This window comes from Coffea arabica, chromosome 8e, assembly GCF_036785885.1.
Source record: "Coffea arabica cultivar ET-39 chromosome 8e, Coffea Arabica ET-39 HiFi, whole genome shotgun sequence".
NCBI lineage: Eukaryota > Viridiplantae > Streptophyta > Magnoliopsida > Gentianales > Rubiaceae > Coffea > Coffea arabica.
The window spans coordinates 46,617,341-46,639,195 of NC_092324.1; the positions used below are offsets into that span (position 1 = coordinate 46,617,341).

At 34.3% G+C, this 21,855-nt stretch overlaps 1 protein-coding gene across 1 annotated transcript; it reads left to right on the forward strand.

Annotated features, from left to right (window-relative positions):
* Positions 1–17,848: 17,848 nt before the first annotated feature.
* Positions 17,849–19,185, forward strand: LOC140012526 (uncharacterized). The gene is made up of 4 exons (XM_072060649.1): positions 17,849–18,411; positions 18,501–18,691; positions 18,773–18,829; positions 18,959–19,185. The coding sequence occupies exons 1-3, from the start codon at positions 18,000–18,002 to the stop codon at positions 18,797–18,799; spliced, it is 630 nt and encodes a 209-aa protein (XP_071916750.1). The 5' UTR covers positions 17,849–17,999; the 3' UTR covers positions 18,800–18,829; positions 18,959–19,185.
* Positions 19,186–21,855: the final 2,670 nt, after the last annotated feature.

A 21,855-nucleotide genomic window follows, 5' to 3' on the forward strand; every position in this document is an offset into this window, starting at 1 on the left:
TTAGGAAACCATTTAGGAAGATCTCATTTCATGTAAGATTTACTAATTCAAGTATTTTTTTTCTTTATCCCCCGATTCCCTCTCACCCTAATTGCTTGGCCAAAGGATCAATCTCTTGTCTAAGGAAAGGGCCTTAATTCCCTTCTCCTCGCCATGAGCTCAAAAGCTAGTGGTTAATAGTTACAATTCAGTTTTTGTCTTGTTGTAAATCAAAATCCATGGAAGAAGAGATTTTGGATTAAGTACAAGTGACTCAAGTTTTTTTTTTTTTTTTTTTTAAATTTACTTGGAAGATAGAAGCATATCTAATTGGAGAAAGGACTCCAACAGTCTCCTAACAAGTGTTTGGGCATTCATTAAGCTATATAGATAGAAGCATATCTATTCGAGTATTTTTTTTTTATCCCTCTCCCTCTCCCAATTCCCTCCCACCCCAACTGCTTGGCCAAGGGATTGATCCCCCGACCAAGTAGAGGGGAAGAGCCTTAATTCCCTTCCCCGTTACTAAAGCTAATAAAATATAGTTTGAGTCGTACTTAATAGCACTGTCCTAAGAAACTATTTCAAGAGGTTGAAATGTTTCTCCAAGATTAAACAAACCTTTTTCTTGTTATAAATAAAAAGGATCAAAACTAGCAAATGTTGCGTAAATCCAACAGAGTGGAAGAAGAAGAAGAAGAGGAAAGCTGGCAAGAAAGTCTCTACTGTCAGCTTTTGGTATATTTTTTAAAGTGGGAATAGCTGCTATTTATAGGCATCAGAAAGTGTACGTTGGAGAGGATAAGAAATAACATCTGATAACATAAAAGAAACGTGCCTAATTTTTCATGTAACAAAAAATAATATTAATAAGAGAACGTTGTGAACGTGCGCTAGCCCAAGAGCTGGAGGTTTGTACTACTTTGAGTATGATTAACTTGGTAACGGTAATAGTTATGATTTAGTTTTTGTCTCGTAGTAAATCAAGATTCATGGAAGAAGAGATTTTGGATTAACTAATAAGTACTTGTGATTCAGGTAGTGTTTTTTGTTTAAATTTACTTGGAAGATAGAAGCATATCTAATTTACTTGGATTTCAACTTTAAATTTTACACGTGTGCCATCTATTTAACCAGTGTATATAAGATTAATCCATAGGTAAAATGTACTAATTCAAGTATGATATATAGGTAAAATATAGTCATTGTAGAATCTCCTTTAATGTGAAATGTAATAATTCAAGTACGGTTAGGTGGAAATGGTAATAGTTACCATTCTGTCTTTGTCTTGTTGACTCTTAGTAAGTCAAGATCCATTCAAGAAAAGATTTTGGATTAGGAAGTGAGCAGTAATACGAGTACTTTTGGTTTATCTTGGAACTAGTTTGGACGGCCTGCGCGTTGCGCAGGAGAGCGAATATTTCTCGTGTTAAGTTGCACAATTTTTAGTTATTGTATATTTGTTGTAGTGTAGAGAATTATATAGGTGGTATAAGTTTGGCTTGAATTAGTTCAGATAATATAGTGTTGATATTTTGTATGATATGATTAGTATAGATTATGTGGTGTGGGTTAAGTAGTTGAACTCACTAAATTCCATAAATATGGACCTATTTTCTTTTTTTTTTGCACAAATTAAAATATTTAATCAATATAATCACAAGAATTATTTTTCTTTCATATTTTTGTATAATGTCGCTCACTAATATTAGATCATTAATCCACATTAAGAGCCATGTATTATACATTGTTTTTGAAATTTACAAACTTTAATTTTTTTAATGTAAGAAACAATGTAATTAATGTTGCATGTTTGACTAAAAGAATAACGAAAAAATAGCATACAACATTGCTTTTCAATTTAGAGTAATTTAGAGCCATTAGGAAAAATGAATATGTACACATTAAATTTAGAGCCATTAGGAAACATTTTATAATAATTATATATATACATTAAATATGGATATTTATCTAACAATATAAAAGTGAGAGTTGCCCCATGAACAATATTTTTTTGTCAAGCGGTTATCTTACAATTGTTATTGGATGCCCGAGCTATTAGTAAATAACTGACAGGTTGTCAACCTGTGCAATAATAAAACCTGCTCAAGCTGAAAGTAATTTCTGTAGGTAGCGGTAAGCAGGGTCGAATCCACAGGGACTGGGAGTAATTGTTCCTTTCCAAATTCACAGTGACAAAGGGGGTGTTTTATATCAGGAGTGACAATTTAAACAATTCAACTAAAATAAAATGATAAAAGTAAAATAGCCAACTAGAAAGTGAATAACAAATTACTAAAATCTAACAAGTGGTAATTAAGGATCTAGCCAAGAAATAACTTCAGCAATGGTTCACCTAATTGATCATCGATACTAAGCCAATTCCAATTATTTGTCAATAAATAGGTTATAACTACCAAACAAGCGATGGCAATCAACCCCTCCTTACTGTGTCGGTGATCAAGGTACGCCCGTTAATCACTGCTCTAATTGAGAAATAATCCTAGGTACGCCCGTAGAATTTAATTCCCCAGTTGCCTTACGTATTAGAGGAGCCCTATTCTAACCAAATAACGCACTACCAGGGTTATTTTAGATTAGCCCACGTATCCCCCTGACACGAATATAATCGAGCCAGTTGTCACTATTTTGAGGTAATTAAACAATTACGGATTTAATACCCCAATTGACAATAGATTACCCAATCAATTAATTATCCGGATCCAAGACAACCAATTAGTTAAATAACCATAGGCTTAGCAATCAAGGAATATGCGGATACCAATAAATAAAAGAAAAAGATTAAATTAAAATGATCTCACAATTTTCAGATGAACCAGAGCATCCGTTGCTCCTTGACTAGGGTGGAAAAATTAGTTCATAATGGATGAACTAAGCCCACCCAAAATTGCAGAGAAACCAGCGGCCATGTCCGTTGAAATTTGGCAAAATCCAATTCGTCTCAATATATCGAATGATCAGATAAGCTACAAAAGTTCATAGTTTTCACTTCGTCTCAAGCTAAAGAAGAAAAGTCAAAAGAGCAATTCTATAATGCCCCTGCTGTGCGCAGGATTCAAAAGAGAGGAAAAGGAAAAGTCAAAACCCAAGGCTAACAAATGCCTTTTCTTCCTAACATCCGTAGGCTTCTTAAGCCAAAAAGTGAATTCCAAGGGAAAAGTAAAAAATTGCTGCTAAACTCTAGACCCCCCGAACAAGCTCCCCATTCTTCCCTCTTTAATTGCGGCAGGACCTCTACAGGAAGCGAAGCCCCTCCGTCCGTCATTCCCTTCCGAAAATTACCAAAATGGGCATGACCTCTTCTCTTCCAAAAGTGCCCCTGGGACAAGCTTAATCATCTGAATTCTTTTTCTGCCAATTCGGTACCTGTTATCATATTTATATTCTACTCCCTGGAATAAACGTCAAATACTAAAAGTGAGTAGAATCCAGCAAATCAGTCCGCATCAAGTCAGGTAATAGGAGGAATTAATAATAAAATAAATGAATAAATTGCAACCTATCAATAACATACTAATTATTCATTTTTATAGAACAAAAAATAAGAATAAAAACAAGGGCATTAAAAATTTGTAATAATTATATAGAGTAATATGGATATATAGACTAATACATTTTTATAATTGTATGTTTTAAAAAGTAGTAGGATTAGAAATCATTTTTAGTCCATGACACCTTAACCGATTTTGGTTAATTGTGATAACAATGTTGGACATCTTTTCTTTTCTTTTTTTTTTACTGCTATTCAACTTTTGGGAATCATTCAGTCAAAAGCTACTGCTGAACATGCTAAACAATTACTGCATTCAACAATTTTATAGGGCACTATTTTATTTCATTTTTTTTGCAATATATGCATTCATTTTTTTCCAAATAATTTTATTTCATGTCGTAGTAATAAAATCCATTTTTTAAAGTCACTAAAGCCAATAATAATTTATTAATTATTTCCTCAATAATTGTGTATTTACAGAACACTCAATATTATTTAGATTGTTTCTTACATTAAAAAAATTAAAGTACTGTAAATTTCAAAAACAATGTAATAATACATGGCTCTTAATGTAGATTAATGATCTAATATTAGTAAGCAGCATTTACAAAAATATGAAAGAAAAATAATTATTGTGATTATATTGATTAAATGTTTTAATTTGTGCAAAAAAAAGGAAAAAAACCAGCAAATACAAAAGCCAACTGACAGGTGTCGAGCCTGTGCAATAATAAATACCTACTCGAGAAAAATGAATTTTCTGTGTATAGTAGTGAGTAGGGTCGAATCCACAGGGACTGGGAAAAATTCGATTCTTTTCTAGTTCGGGACACGGGGGATTTTTATCAGAAATAAAATAATTAAACAATTTAACTAAAAATAATTAAATAATTTAACCAAAAATAAATAATTAATTAATACAATTATAAATAGCAATTAAATAAATGATAAATAAATTCTAGCCAAGGATACAACTACGCAGACACAGTCCATTCATCCGATCATTGATGCAAAGAAGGTTCACTTAATTTTATTAATAGGCTAGTTATAGTCGCCGATAAACTCTAACGACCAGCTTTTCCTTAATTTATTGATAACCAAGGTACGACCGTTGATTACCTCTAACCACGAAATACTCCTAGGTACGACCGTAGGAATTAATTTCCTAATTGCATTAAAAACTAGAAAAGCCTAACCCAAATTAATAACACGCTACGAGGGTTATTTAAATCAGATTGCATGTTCTCCTAGTATGTGAAACTACTAGTTGTCACTAATATTAACCAACTAAACAATTACGGATTTAATTGATTAATTTGACAGGAGATTAATAAGTCAAATTGCACATCGGGCCCTTGATATCCAATTAACAAAATAATCCCATGGAAATTAAAATAGAAAACATGCAAATATTAACAAATTAAGGAACACGTAAAAGTAATTAGATCTCACAGATATTTGGGACTGCGTCTTCACGTTGATCCTTGACTAGAGGAGAAAATTAGCCACGCCTCATAAGAAAATTCCCACGCAATTTAATTGAACTCAAAGACATTTATCTCTTACTAATAATTAAAAATAAGAATTATATTCTCTGTAGTCTAATACAATAAAAATAGTCTCATGGAAGAGACGGAAGAAAACAAGACACGCAAGAAATCTTCACCCCAAAACTAAAAACTCCTCTTCCCAGACGGAAGAGAAGAAGAAAAACTGAGCTCTGGAAATGTGCGGCTCTCCCACATATAAAAACAAGCCAATTCGAAACTTCACTCCACGCTTACAAAAGAAAACATTCCTTCCCTACCTAATCAACTCCACCGAAAACAAAAGCAAAGCCAACTATGGTTTGTCGGTTTCCTTTGACCAAGTGCACACGTTCACAAATAAGAAAGCAAACCAAAAATGTGTCTTTACACAATGGTCAAGTCTTCGCGGTCCCCACCTAATTGAGATGTTGGCCAGCCAAATGCAATTCAATTCCTTTTCATCATAGAAAGAGAAGGACGTTGGTTTACACCATGCATATGGGCCAATTGTATAGAGTTTCACAATAATCTTCTCAAGAAGGTTTCTGCTCCACTTTCTGAAAGTATATCCAAATACCAAATATAAATATATATTGACAATTAAAGCAATATTTGGCAAGAATAAAGAGGAGAATTAACAATAAAATTACTAACAATTAACACCCTATCACCAACAAATTTGCCCTCAAAGTTGCCCAAAATTATCTTATAAGCGCTTGACAAAAAATTTACTATTCATAAGCCAACTCCCTCCGAAAAATAATTGTTGTGATTATATTGATTAAATGTTTAAATTTGTGCAAAAAAAAAAGGAAAAAGCCAACAAAAGCCAACAAATACAAGAGCCAACAAATTTGCCCTCAAAGTTGCCCAAAATTACGCTATAACCGCTTGACCAAAAAGCACTATTCATCCTCCAACTCTCTCTTTTATTATATAGACTAGTGAGACGGCCTGCGCGTTGCGCAGGAGGACTAATATTTCCCGTATTAATTGTTTTCTGTTGTATGAGTTTATTAGTATATATCTCTGTTATTATTTAATTCATGCAGATCATTAGGGAATTATAATTTTTGTTAAAAGTTAACTATTATGAAATATATAGAATGCATGAGAACAATAATATATAGAATGCATAAGGATAAATTAGAAAATTGTATAAGGTTATTTTGCATTTGAATCAGGATAATTAGAAATTTGTAAAGTGAATCATTCCCAAAGAGTATTAATCATTATTGACACAAAAAATAGGGGATCCTGAAAATCAATTAAACACTTGAACCATAGAACTTGGCATTGCTAAAAATTAAGCACCACATGTCACAGTAATAAAACCCATTTTTTAAAGTTACTAAAGCCAACAATAGTTTATTAATTGTTTCCTCAATAATTGTGCATTTATAGAACACTTAACAATTTTATTCTATGTGAACCCAATAATAATTTATTAATTGTTTCCTCAATAATTGTGTATTTACAGAACATTTATCAATTTTATTTCATGTCACAGTAATAAAAGTCATTTTTAAAGTCACTAAAGCCAACAACAATTTATCAATTATTTCCTTGGTAATTTTGCATTTCCAGAACACTTCAAAAGCAAATAATTAACCACAAAAAATCAACTTTCATAGGTTTTACTTTTTATACCACCAATTATGAATTCAGTCAACATGTCCGATAAATACACCAAAACTATAGCAGCTGTTAAAAAACAAACAAATAATTGATGAAAATAGCCCTAACATCTAATAACAATTGCAGGATAACCGCTTGACAAAAAAAATCACTATGCATAGGGCAACTTTTCCTTTATATTGTTAGATATGTATATCTCTATTACTCACTAAGTTCAATAAATATAGGCCTATTTCTTTTTCCATTAATATTATATCATTAATCCACAGTAAAAGACATGTATTATTACATTATTTTTCAAATTTAGAGTACTTTAATTTTCAAATGTAAGAAATAGTCTAATTAATGTTACATGTTTAAATAAATAATATAAAAAGATTAGCACACAATATCGCTTTTCAATTTACAGCAATTTAGAGTCATTAGAGAAAACAAATATGTTAAAAAATTTTATAATAATTATATATACACTAAACATGGATATATTAGTAAAATAACAAACTAATTATTCTTTTAAAAAGGAAATAGACTCATAATGTAGCACACATAGAAGACAAAAGTAAGCTCATGTTTATAGAATATATATATATATATATATATATATATATATATATATATATAGAATGAAAAGTATAATAATAAAAAAAAGGGAATTAAAATTTTTCCAATAATTATATAGACTAAATATGTATATATAGACTAATTATATCCTTCTAATTGTACGTTTGAAAAAACTATAGAATTAGAAACCATTTTTAGTTGAAACCTATGGCATCTTAACCAATTTTGCTTAATTATATGATGACAATGTTGGAATTGTTATTTTTTTCCTCTGGCTCAAGAATTACAGCATAATCGTTTGACCAAAATAGAGCTATTCATTATCCAATTCTCCTTTTTATATTATCAAAATGGAGAGCCTGAGAGAGATTTTCTTCTTTTTTTTTCTTTTTTTCTAGTTTTCTTGTGAGGCGGCCCGGGGTGGGTTGATATTGGAGAAGATAAAAGAGCATATGGCAGAGCTCTAAAACAAGGCTTGCAGCAGTACTTACAATAGAGAGCGTACAAGTACAGCTCTCTTTTGTGAGTCCTAGCCCCTGTAGCCCACATAGCACAATAATACAGCTAACAAGCCTCAGCCAGAGCCAGATCTTTTTATTGAAATATAATGCCAAGAGCCAGACTTAATAATTGTCTTTTTCCAGCAAAAGAGAATCAATGAAATAGCATCGGCAATTCTGACGCTTAACCGAATCTTCCTAAAGCCAGAGCCAGCCACATGACAAGAGACCAAAATGCCGCTTGACAATTGCCCTCAAAGTTGCCCAAAATTACGTGATAACCGCTTGACCAAAATTTCACTGCTCATAACCCAACTCCCGCTTTGCCAGAACCAGCCACATGACAAGAGACCAAAATGCCGCTTGACAATTGCCCTCAAAGTTGCCCAAAATTACGTGATAACCGCTTGACCAAAATTTCACTGTTCATAACCCAACTCCCGCTTTTATATAGTTAGATATAGAAGCATGACTGTTAATGTTACTTGATATGTAATTGGGTCGACGAACCACCCCAGTGGCACACACTTTCCCTTCTCTAACCACGAGTTTTGGTCTTACGATTTATGAAGTTACGCTCCCCTTATTTTGAAAAATACAGTAACACACGTGTAAGTTTAACGACTAGTGTTACTTCATCCAATATTGAATGTTATTGTTAGATCCACAATTTCTCTGTTGTACTTATTCTTTTATTAAGGAAAGCATATAATGCATACAGGCCATGAAATAAAATCAATACTTGGCCAGGACCTTCTGTATGGGTGCGTACCACTTTGCCAGTCCAAGTTCATCGCTTGCTTTGTTATCGTTTAGTCCATATATTGGTTAGTGTTTTATGACACGGATTGAGTACAATTGTGTTTTCTACGATTCAGTCCAATCATTGTACATGTTTAAATTTTTAGTATACAAATATATCATAATATTTTACTGAATATATGTCAAATATTTTATTTTTGAGTAAATCTTTGCTACATTGACGGTGTATACACTATCATCGTTGGATTCATGACATGTGTGTAAAAATTAAATTTCAAATTCAAATTTTGCATAGTTGTCATTCATCCAACGCTAATTGTGTATACACTGTCAGTGTAGGAAAGATTAATCATTTATTTATATATACCACTTTTATCCCGAATACAATAATACAATATAATTGTACATCAAATAATGTAAAAAGCATAATAATCCGACCGAACCGTACCAGACCTCAACTGCATTGGCCCAAATCTTTGTTGAGCAAAATATTTCAAATTAATGTTGAATAATAGCTTTCAAGAAAATGTACTGTCAGTCTAAGTGAGAGCCAGGAAGAAAATTTATTGGCTACTTCATACTTAGCTATTGTTATAAATTAATACTAATAGTTTCCTAGACAGGAAAATATAGAAAAAAGATAAGAAGAGGAAAAAAAATGAACTGGAATGAGTCCAATTAAGGTGAATTCATACTAAATACTAATTATACAGTTCACTAATTTAGCATCAACACTAGAGGAGAACTTTTACAGCTTTAGCTCTTCTTCTAATTTTAACAGCTTTCTATTGTGTTTAACAAGGTACACATGGGTGCATGCCTGGTTGAAAGGAAAGCATTCTGCCCAATGCCTTTATTGTAACAAATTAACACGAATAGTCGTACACAAGGAGTCGACCTCATGCAGATAACAAGAATGAATAATTGAAGAAAGGCAAGACATAAAAGAAATCTAATAATTTTGATTGAGAAACAAATGAACAAACGATGTTTGGATGGTCATCTTAATCAAGAATTAATATTGAGAAAATGACAATGGAACAAGGAAAAGCATGAAATGAACAGATACACTGGTTTCTTCATTTGAATTAAGAATCAAGATCAATAGAAATGCAATATAATGGTTAACAGAATCTCATCCTGCCATCTTCCCTACTTGATATCCAAAGTTATGGATGAATAGATCATCAATTTGAGTCAAAGGCTGTGTGATATTCTTCAAGACTTTGATCATGTAAAGGTCCAATGGCTAGAAAATCACTATCTCCTTATTTAGCTTTCTTAGATTTTTTTTTGAAAAGAATTCAAGGAAGATGCATTTCTTGTTGCATGTTCAACATATGTGTTCTATGTGCCAAGAAGATCCTTCAAAGTTGGGCCCTGAAACCTGATGTTTTCAACGTATCCCTACTGGTCTGCTTCAACTTTATCATCTTCTTGTTTAGGTGCATCGAGACCTGGTTGATCCAATAGGCCAAGAGACACCTCCAAATTTGGGTTCTCAAGCAGAAAGCCATCAGTAAATTTATTCCCTCCTACTTTAGGTTCTTGGTTAGTCAAGCTATCCACTCCTACTCTAGGTTCTTAATTAGTATCTTGTTGCTGTATTGCAGGGTGATTAGGTTGAACTATTGGACTAGTAACATTCTCCAAACTTGGATTCTCAAACTACATGCCGTTAACAGAGCCATCCCAGACTACCTCAACTTCATTGTGTTCTTCTTCTTGGGTTGCAGGTTCTACAGGGTGATTTTGTAGACCAAGGTGGACCTCTGAAGTTGGGTTGTCAAGCAGAAATGAATCAGTAAAGCCATTTAATCCTACTTCTGCTTCTTGATTAATGTTGTCCCGTTGCAGCAGTGCAAATTGATTAGGTTGGTCTAGTGGGCCAAAGACATCTTCCAAAGTTGGATTCCCAAACAATAAACAAAGCTGTCTCATATTCCTTGTTAGGGATGGCAACGGGGCGGGGTTGGGGCGGGGGACCCCTCCCACATTCCCCGCCCCGCTGCCTACAAACTCCCCCCCCCCCCGCCCCGTCCCCCGCCTTTCACCGCCCCCGCCCCGCCCCGCTTCCACCGCGGGGGCACCCATGGGGTTAATAAAATTTTTCCCGCGGGGTCAATAAAATTTTATTATAGTTAAATTTTAATAAATAATCAAGTACTAAAATATCAACACATCATCAAGTTATTATTCATTTTAATTTTACAATTGAAACTCATAAAAACAATCAAACAAAAGTTATTTGAATACAATCCAACATGATGAAATAAATACAACTAAAATAGTTAAGTTTTCACTTTTGGTACAAATACAATTACTAATTCATTATTGTGTTTGTGCTTTTTTTTCAGAAAAAAGTGTTATTCTATTAAGTGTAATTAGAAATTTAGTATAAATATATTAGTAAATTTAGTATAACTAATTAATAAATTCTATTAGTAGACATGTCTAATTATTCGTATAATTGATAATATCAATTTTATTACATACACTAATATACATTATATAATACATCTAACTAATAATATCATTATCATAAGTTTATAACTAATTAAATTACATATTATATATAATTATATATATAATTTTTTTTGCGGGTGGCGGGGCGGGGGATGGGGCGGGGGTATACTTCCCCGCCCCCCACCCCGTTTCTAAACGGGGGGAAAAAATTCCCCCCCGCCCCCGCCCCAACCCCGCCCCGAGAGCTCCCCGCGGGTACCCGCCCCCATTGCCATCCCTATTCCTTGTGTCACGGATCACACATAGCCGCGCGCGACAGTGCTTGCCTGTGCCCGTGCCTGTGCCTATCTGTATGCATGCCCGTGCCTCTCCGCGCACGGGACCATATGCGACTGTGCCTAGCCGGCCAAGTTCCGCAGCACTATACATAGTGGTCCTGACAAGAAAGTTGGGACCGTCAATAGACCCACACCCTAATCCCCCAATTAAGTGCCAAACCTTGTAGGTTTGACCAAAGTATGGAGGTTATGCCACAAGTTGCTAGAATTGTGTAGCACATGCTAATAGGGGTGGGCAAAATTATCCGCTAATCCGAAAAATTGTCATATCCGATCCAATCCGAAAATTAGGATATTCAATTTTTATTATTTGATCCGGTCAAAAGAGGGTCGGGTACTCGCTAAGATGCGCCGGGGGGGTTAGGGTCACATAAGTAAAAATTCGCGGGTACCCGATCCGCCCCGCATATATATATTATTTTTGTTTTTATACACACACTATAAAATAATAATTTAGAACTAAATAAGTAATTTTATTGAACAAATTGAATTACAAATATGAGAGACTATAGTTTATTTACAAGTTTCATTTGTAGAGGCCATGATCTTATATTTTATAGAAACAAATTTAATTCATTTGGAACATATATAATAAAAATTGTGCTACTTATTTCAAGATTTTATTGATTTTGAATTCTTTTAATTTTTTTCCTTTATCTTATATTCTCTTCACATGCTTGTTTCTTGGTGGGAAATCTTTTTTTAGAAAAAAAATTTAGTAAATCTTAGATGAATGTGTAAAATATAAAATTAAATTGGTACAAATAATTTTTTAAAAAAATTAAATGATAAATGGGACGAGGTGGGTACCCGCTGACCCGACCCTATCTCAGCGGGTACCCTATAATCAGGTATCCGTTGATATACGGGGCGGGTAAGGGTCAGAAAATGGTTGACCCGCAAACTGCGGGTCGGGTCAGCCAAATTGTGAATGGGACGGGTATTCGACCCGCGCCTACCCCTAGCTTGTGGAATCTTCTAGGGTATTCAAGAGTCTTGTAGATAAGTCTAGAACTTTGTGGATAAGTATAGACTTGTGTAGAAGTTTCTAGGGTCCAAGTGTACATGTCAACTGGTGTAGAGATTTCTAGAGAATGCTTAGGCATACACTTTGTAGAATTGTCCAGAGTTGTGTGTTAGTTTCTTGGCTTGCCTATAAATAGGCCAAGCCCTTTCCATTTATAGTAACCTTTGGCAACCTTGTACAAGAAATTTTGTGTAATATAAACTTTCTTTTGCCACACATACTTCTTTCCTTGCTTACTACTTTTGCGCTTCCGTATTACTATCGCGCATTTTGTATTAAAGCTGAACTAGCCAAGCGTTCATAGCTTAAGACTTGAACGTATGCTAGTGCCACACAGGGTGTTGACTTGTAGGGAAACAAGCAGTCCGTGACACTTGGACTTCATGGGGTTCTTCTTGTTCTGGTGCAGGTTCTTCCGGGTGATTTTGTAAACCAACAGGGAACTCCAAAGTTAGGCTGTCAAGCAGAAATTCATCAGTAAAGCCATTTGATCCTACTTGTGGTACTTGATTATCATCTTGTTGGGGTGCTGCAGAATGATTAGGTTGATTTACTGGACCAATAACATCCGCCAAAGAAGGGTTCTCAAACAAAATGTTGTCAGCAAAGCCATTCCAATCAGCTTCAAATTCAATTTTTTCATCTTGTTGGGGTGCAGATTCATTTGCAGGTTGATGTTGTAGACTAGGAGGAACCTCTGACGTTGGGCTATCAAGCAGAGAGTCATCAACAAAGCAATCCGTCCCTACTTCATCAGGTTGTTCATTATCTTCTTGTTGGGGTGGTGCAGGGTTGATGAGGCTGATTTGGTGAATCAAGAATATCTTCTATACTTGGGTTCTCAAATAGAATGTTGTTAACAAAGCCCTCCCGATGATCTTCTTGATTCTCCATTTCTATTTTGATGTAGTACCAATGATCTTTAGGAGTTACAAGAACGTTACACTTGTGAAAATGTTGTTCAAATCTTTAGGTGTTAACAGACTTCTTGATGGGATGTGTTGGAGTTTTTAGGTGCTAATGCATTTCTTGATATTGCAATGTCAAGAATAAGAAATCTGAAGTGAAAGAGATATATATACATATTTACATATTTACATATATATATATATGTATATATATGTAACTTGATTATGTACAGTACAATTCGGGGAGGATGGAAGGGGACTAAAATGAAGAAAAAATCAGGACGACTTCTAATTGTGCATGATTGGGTACAATCTTCTTTGTATAGATGCTAATAGTTTCATCCTAAATCAGTAATGATAAAGGCGGTAACTTTTTCAATCCAAAATAACAATGGCCATGAGGAAGATTAATGAAGAATAGAAGTACTTAACCATGATTTTTCGCTATATTGACCAACTTAAAGCGAAAATTGCGAGGATTCCAATTATTTTGTTAAGAGAGAAAAGAAGAAGTTGCCCAATATCAGTACAAACTATTTGTTAAAGTTGATTGTGGTACTTTTTAAAATAGCTACTGGAGAAGGCAACTGCATTGTTCAAATCAGTTCTCTTTTTTGCAAAATACTAAGTGGTTCAAGATAATAACGGAGCCATCACAATTTTATAACCAATCAAGACCAAAATTCTTGTGCTCGTCATTATGATTTTTTTTGCATTCTAAGTACTACATTTTTCTGCGACACTTCAATAGAAATGTAGGCAATATCAAGAGTTTTTTAAAAAAAAATATTTTCTTAGCTAGAAAAGTATTTTTAGAGACACTTTCCTACTTTGTAACTAAAAACATTACATCACTTCTTAAAGTTTAACATTTCTTTTACTGATTAGATGTAAAGTGTGTTCACGTCTCACTATAGTTAGTTTTTCCCTACTTTTTCTGAGTTTAATTGTAATGTTATTGAGTTGTAATAGTAATAATTTGGGAAAATGGCCAATTTCGTTCCTAAACATTTTCACTAGTATTGGTTTAGTTTCTAACTTTTATTCCTAATCAATTTGATATGTGAATTTATTTTGCGATTTCAATTAAAGACTTTTGATCAGCACCACTATTTAAAATCAATCTGACTCCTAATTGACCAACTAAACTGGGGTATTTTGGAAAATCATTCACTGGACTGTAATAAATCAAGTAAATCGTGTAAAAAATTCACAAGATTAAGCTTTAAAAAAGTTTTATCAGGTATTTTTTACTCGATTACTTGTTTTATTACAGTCTCGTGAGTGATATTCCCATAATATTCCTATTTTGTTGGTCAATTAAGAGTCAGACCTTGTTTCATAATTCAATTTAGCACTTAAATTTAATAGATTCAGATCTTAATATGTTCAAACGCGTTTGATAACTAAAAATTGAACATCTGAATTAATTAAGTGGCATTGAATTTTTTAGACAAAACTTGTTCCAAAAAATAAGTGATAAGTTATTCATTTATTTATGAATGTGATATACACTCAAATATATTTGATTTAATACTTAACAATTCAAAAAATTAATGGATTTAGACTTCATATTTCATATTTTAAATTTCAATTTTCAGATTTCAGTTTTATCAAACGCACTCTTAGATTGGTTTTAAATAGTTGTGCAACTGTGAAGGTCCTTAATTGGAACTACAAAATACGTTCAAATATCAAATTAGTCAGAAATAAAAGTTAAGAACTAAATCGACACTAAAAAAATTTTAGAGACGAAATTGGCTATTTTTCCTAATAATTTTTATCATTTATAGATTAATCGTTTGGTGATAGTATTATTTCCACTATTGTGGTTTACTTATAGTCTTATAATAAGGAGAAAAATACTACGTATAAGGGACCTTGACATTTGTCTAGTGTCAGTTTTCAAGTAACAAATGTCGTTGCCCCTGAAGGAGAGGGCAGGACATTGATGGTGTGGAAATTCAACTCTCTCATCCCCGATTGGAAGAGGAAATTTCACGAAGAAGTAGATTCATTGCTCAATGATGTCCACAAGAAATATGTATTGTTGGGGCCATAGTTATTAAACCCGGCCCGGCCCGGCGGTCGAACCGGTCAAACCGGTGGACCGGTCATTGGACCGGGTTGGGTTTGGAATCAGATCGTTTGTGCAAAGAGACCGTTGACTTAGTCAACGACCCGGCGGTCAAACCAAGTTAAACCGGAAACCCGGCCGGTTTTGGCCGGTTTTGTCACTAACCGAATTTTGTGGAAAATTATATTGCTATTGTTGGAACTCGAACTTCGGACCTTTGCCCCAACACTACCGCCTGCTTACCACCAAACTACTTCCATATATGTTGATATAGTAGCTTTATTATGATATATAAATGTTTTTTCAATTCTATCTTTTTTTCTCTAAAACAAATTTATTTGGAATCTTTTAATAAAAATTTATTACCCTCCAAACTCTATAAGTTATAAAATGGATTCCAAAAATAACATATTACATAATTCATTTAAAGACAAATATTATTTTTAATAATTTTTTACACTTAAAATTCATAAATAAGCTAGATAATTACACTAAATATAGATAAAATTTTACACTTGAAGTTTGGTATATTAATAAATAACTTTATATTTGATTGACTCTTATATGAATTAATTATTTTATAACAAATTAAATTAAATGAGCTTTTGTTATGGCATTATTTATTACAATTTATATCATATATCTTATATAAATAATTATGAAATATACTATTTAAATATATGTAGTAACCCACCGGTTCAACCACTCACCCACCGGTTAAACCAGTAACCCGTTGACCCACCTCCTTCGCCGGGTTCCTTCCCGGGTTGGGTTTAATAACTATGGTTGGGGCCTTCAGTTTACCTCAATGGGAATCTGCATTGGCTGTCGCAGCCTTTGCATATAACATAGAGAACGAGTGCTTTGACCTGTCGTTTGTCAAAGTTCCAGGCGATTCAATGCATCTGGATGACCTTGGATTGTGCAATTGCACCAAGAGAAGTCCAGAGAATAATGATGTAGGCCCTCGATTGTGTGTCTGCACTTGTAGGTTCCTAGGGGAATGTGGAGGCCGGCTGGTAATTCATGGTTCGAAGACTCGGCTGAGACCGAGACGACTCGGCCGAGTCATCACCGTCTCGACCTAGTCCGATACGATACCGTGACGAAAAGATACCGAGATATTTAATTTACCGAGAAATCGGCCGAGACGTCACCGCGACGGGTTGAAACGGCCGAGACACACCGAGTTATCCTGAGTCGAGTTGAATTCAACAAAAAACCTTTAGACAAAAAGGAAAAAAAGGATTAAAAAAAGGAAATCCGGGGACCTCTCTACCGCCTGTGTCAATCTCCTGTCAAGTATGCTAGTACTGATGCTCCTTCATATAGAGAAAGAGATGCGAGTGATGGGCACGTTATAAAAGACTTGGTGGGGCCTTCTTTAGATTAATCATAGTGGTTCCCTATTCTATTACGAGACATAATTGGGACAAACTCATCCGAAACACCAGACATAATTGGGAGAAGCACTAGGACTGCAGCTCAATTATATCGACCGTTGGAGTAAAAACTACAGCTAGATCCCAACAGACGAGAAGGAGAAGTCAATAACGCAATCATTCATTGGGAAATAGAAACAAATTTGCCACAATACTGATCACGTGAAAAGATGTGTTTATATTATTCCAACTTGGTTCAAGTATATGTACCTTCACTTTACTTTTCTTTTCTTAGTACTGTCTGATTCTTTAAGCTCTTTTGCTTTGTTTTCGAACTTTCAGGCGGATTTGGTTCTTATCTGTTAGCTCTAACTAAGAAGACATATGAGCAAGCAGGAGTAAGCACTGCGGGAAATCCTCCGGGTGTAATGATCCCACATTGGCTAGGGAGGAGAGTCCTAGCCGCTTTAATAACCTGTTATGGTGTCCCCCATCTAATCGAGGTCTTTTGGTGAGATATTAACCTGTTGTGTTGTTTAGCACTGTCAGGAACAAAACTCACGGCCCCACGGGGCGGCTAATTGTGGAACAATATCGGCCAGAGGTGTTAGACCGGGCAGCTACAAGGAACCTGGGATTGGTTGGATGACCGGTTATCTCTATGCAATTAGTTTCATTTGTCTTTTTGTATTGATTCCACTCCGAAAGGTACATGTTCACGAATGTATATGACATTTGTCTTTATTGTTGGTTTTGTTCATTTTCCTATATCTTTTGTTCATCAGATATGCTGCAATTTGTTAAGTTTAACATCTTTTTTGGTCAAGTTTCGCTCTATTTTTTGAGGGAGAAATTTGCAAAGTTGCATTCATATCTGTGATTTGGATCCTACTCTTTAATTAGTTGCACTATAATAAATGGATACTTCCGAAGATTCCAGACTTTCTGCAAAACATTAATAAATGATCATTGTTACAGGTTTACATTATAGATTAAATGTTTAACTTACTAATATAATAGAAATAAATTATTACTATTATAAAATGTCAGAAACTACTTGTTGTATTTTTTTTATATATCTTTAATTATTTTGTGATGTATTAATCATTTATATTTTTAAAAATAGTACATTTGTGATGTATTAATCTTTAAAAATAGTACATTTTGTGATGCATTAATCTTTAAAAATAGTACAATTTACAAAATTTCTTTTGCTATTTTTTTATTATTTTTGTTTAGCATTCTTTTTTTATATTATTAATAATTTTTAGAATATTAAATGCTTTAAAATTTGCGTCTCATCGAGACCGCGACTGATATGGTGAGACTGATGTGGCACGTTCCGGGCCACGACCGCGACTTTGAACCATGGCTGGTAGACACTCGAGTGACAGGGGATTCTTGTTTCTCAATTTGGATGCTTAAGGATTATCAAAGCCGTTTCTGGATTCATAACTATTGGATTGTTGAACAATTGCCCGGATCTCTTTTTGATGGAAGAATTTTAGCATTCGGTCAAAAGGCTGATTTTGTGCTTCTCAGGGTGAAAAAGAATATCTTTTCATACAACTTCAGAACAAGGGAACTCAAGAAGTCCCACCAAATTTTGAAGAATTATGCTCATGAAGATAAATGTGATGGATTACTTGTACCTTACTATCTGCCCAGAGATCATCCCCCAGTTATCCCACTTGCTGTCCGAGCAAACAGTCCTTCACTATCAGGAGAAGGTAAATATATCCCTCATCCAGATCCATCACCTTTCTTGTTTCTAGTTTTCCTGCTTCATAACATGCTTAATTCCTTTAAGTTCCAACAGGTACACGAGAAAGTGCTTGGCCATTGGCAGGGACTCTACGCCATCAAATGCACCAGTGGACCGTTTATTCTATCACTATGCTGTTTCCCATTTGGCAGAGAAGTATAAGATCAGGGCTGGCCTGGCTTCCAGGATTCCATTGCGCATCAAACTATATGTGGGAGTCCACCATAGCATTGATAGTTATAAATGTAAGTATGGGAATTCTGTTTACTATTTTGTGTTACTTTATGTCATTACCTTTGTGCTTACCATACAGTTTCCATCCTCAGGGGCAATGTCATGCTACAGTGATTTAATTCGTCTTGAAGCCAGTTTCCATAGTGGGTGTGAGTGATGAACTTTTTGTTGACATTAAACTATGGCTAGATTTGTGCTCTCATTATTTCTTGTTCTATAGTTATTAGACAGATCTGTGAGTTGCCCTTCCTAATTTCTCACCATTTTTTCTTTCGCAGGTTTTCTCAGCTTGGACCAGAAATCATAGAATAATTCTGATAGAGGCACTATTCAAGTTCTGAATTTTTTTCCCTCTTGTTCATATTTTTGGAAGGCTGTTTTGTTTTGATAAGTCTTTTCTCGATTCAAAGTGAAGCATGATAATGTCAGACGGGGTAAACATGTCTGATATATTTTGCTTAAAAGTTGCTGGAGTTCAATGTCTTAATGATTCAGTTGGTCCTAATGTTCATGTTTTCCATCTTAGTTCACTGAACTGAGAAGATAGATGACCGTCTTTGTTGTCTTTAGTTTTGTTCAGCTGCAATTGCTTACAAGAAATTTCATTTTTGCCTTTCTGGGCTTATTAATTACATGGCATCATAACATACCGCCTAGATCAAAATAAGCACAAAGTTAATCATAACAAGAATAAATGGAAAGAAGTCAGCTCCTTACCAGTAACAGAAATAAAAGAGGGCACCAACTACAAATTTCGGGAAAGAGTGAAAGGCAAGAGAGTTTGAAGAAAAAGTAAAATGAAAGATAGCAAAAATCAGAAATCATTGTTGCTGCTAAAAATTGTGCAAAATCCTGGTGCATTTGCAGGAATTTTTTTCACGCAAGGCAGAATAGAAGTTGTGAAATCATGTCCTGAAATTGTCTCCCGGAGGACCATGTGTTGGCACTGATCTCCTCCTCTTCAATCTTCAAATCAAGCAGAAATTTGTTGGTAAAACCAAAATCTGGCAAAAGAAAGAACATTTCATGCTTAAGAAACTGACAGATACTGAGGGAAAGGACTCAAAACTTCTTTTGATGATTAAATCAACTATTACTTATCTAAATATAAGTAATTTATGTTTTCTCACTTGCACAGAAAAGATATCTTCCTTATCCATCTCATCTTTTCCAGATAAGTAGTATTCCATACAAGAATGCGTAATAGAGCCCTCTGCAGTCTTCTCCATATCCACGATAACTGAATAAATATCCCCTGCCAAGGAAGTTCGTTTTATGTTTTATTCTTACTTATTTATCTATTGTATACTCTGTTTTAAATTTCTGTTAAATCTTACATGTTCTTACATGACAACTTTAAGTAATATTTTACAAACTAATTGAGAGATGCAAGCCAACACAGTGAAGATATCAAGATTTAAGCCTTCATTTAATCAAGACAACAGAGAAGTACTATCTTGACTTTATTTACCCAGATGAGTATCCATTTTCCAGCAATTTTAACAGGAAGTCATGCTGTTTTTTTGCTCAATCTTACAAAATTTCATATGATCAACAAAAGTTTCGTTCTTTTCAAGGATTAAGTTCATGCTTGCACCATTCAGATTCCAGGAAAGAATGACTCTGGCATTTCTTGAAGCTTTATTTTCAAACAAGAAGATAGATAAATCATAAAAGCACTTGAAATGCTGTTAATAATTAATAATCCAACTTGATACCTGAATCACGACAAGGATAAGCGGCCAAACAACAGTAATAAGTCTGCATCATCTCCTGGTTTTCCCAAGTTGTAGAATGCAGTATCCGATTGAACCCCGTTAACATGATGATGATTTAAATCTTCAAGATTTTGGTGCAATGGTTCCACACCAATGGAGTTCACCACAAAAGGGTCTTCTACGTCATTGTCAGTATACATAAAACCACCGGTCAATGATGCTGCTGGACTATGAAGGTCTTCTTCACTGATTTTAATCATAAGGTCTGTTTGGCCATCATCTTTCTGTGGTTCGGGCTGTAATTCACTTGTAACACCAATGGCTGATTCCTGATATTCTTGTTCCCTCTGAATAAGTAAATAACAGGGAAGATCATGGCTAACAGGCTTCAAAGGTTTTCGTTCATCTTGATGATGATCTCCATATTCTCGCTTTAGAGTATCTGCTGCAGCCGCTTGGTCAAGTGCATGATGATATTGTTTGGTAGTATGGTTCTCTTGTGCAGCTTCAAGAGGGTTTTCCGGAGATATTATTGCATGTCCAGCAACTTTTGAAAGTTTCTGAAGTTTGATTGATGATGGAACGGGGTTCTCCATGTTTTAGCTTGCTGGGCTAACAATTAGATCAAAAGAGATCAGGACTGCGGAAATTCTGGCGGTTTTTATCTTGAGTTGAATATGTTGGCTGTTTTCTGTAGAGTTGAACAATATTTGCAGCAATCAAAATTTTCTTGTGTTTTATTGATATCTGCATTGAGTTTCAGTCCTAATAGGATTATGGGTAGCAGTATTTATAGAGAATTTGTTTTGTAGTGGGTATGCTATCCAGTTAAAAATTGAACCAATCATGGTGAACGAGAAATTAAAGACATTTATCATGATCACAGATGATTATTGTTCTATTGTGTTTTGATATGATAATTTACTATGCCACAATGTTAATCTTGGGCATTCATTCTTGTCTTTCTTATTTATCAGAATTAGTTCAAAATTAAAAAAGAATTAGTCATGTTCGCAGACAACATTTTTTTTTCAAAAAAAAAAAAAAAGGTTTGGGAATTTACCACACCACAATTTTATCATGGAATATTTATTTTTGCCTTATTTATCAAACTAACGAAATTAAATGGTACATTCAGAAGCCAAAGTCGAAATTTAACTGCTTGATTCAATTTACCATTTACTTCATTTGCAAAAGTATACATGCCAAAGCCTATAAGTATGATAGTATCAGGCATTACATGCAATCACTAGAACCTCATCAAGCTAATGTTCATTGCGCCCATTATCATCCAAACACAAGCACAATAGCTGTAGATATTGATCAACTGTGAATAAACAGCAAGAAATTCAAGAAAGCAAGATCAACAAAATCATAACTTCAGTAGTCTTGAAGTTTTTGGTGCAGTTGAAAATGGAGGAGGTTAAGGATTTTTTATTTGAAGATTTTAATCTTGC

Excerpts from the sequence above, each read along its gene's own strand:
- LOC140012526 (XM_072060649.1), top strand. The coding sequence starts at position 18,000 with ATGGTGAGACTGATGTGGCACGTTCCGGGCCACGACCGCGACTTTGAA. Across the intron at positions 18,412-18,500 it reads TCCTTCACTATCAGGAGAAG|GTACACGAGAAAGTGCTTGG; the intron begins GTAAATATATCC and ends AAGTTCCAACAG. Across the intron at positions 18,692-18,772 it reads TAGCATTGATAGTTATAAAT|GGGCAATGTCATGCTACAGT; the intron begins GTAAGTATGGGA and ends TTCCATCCTCAG.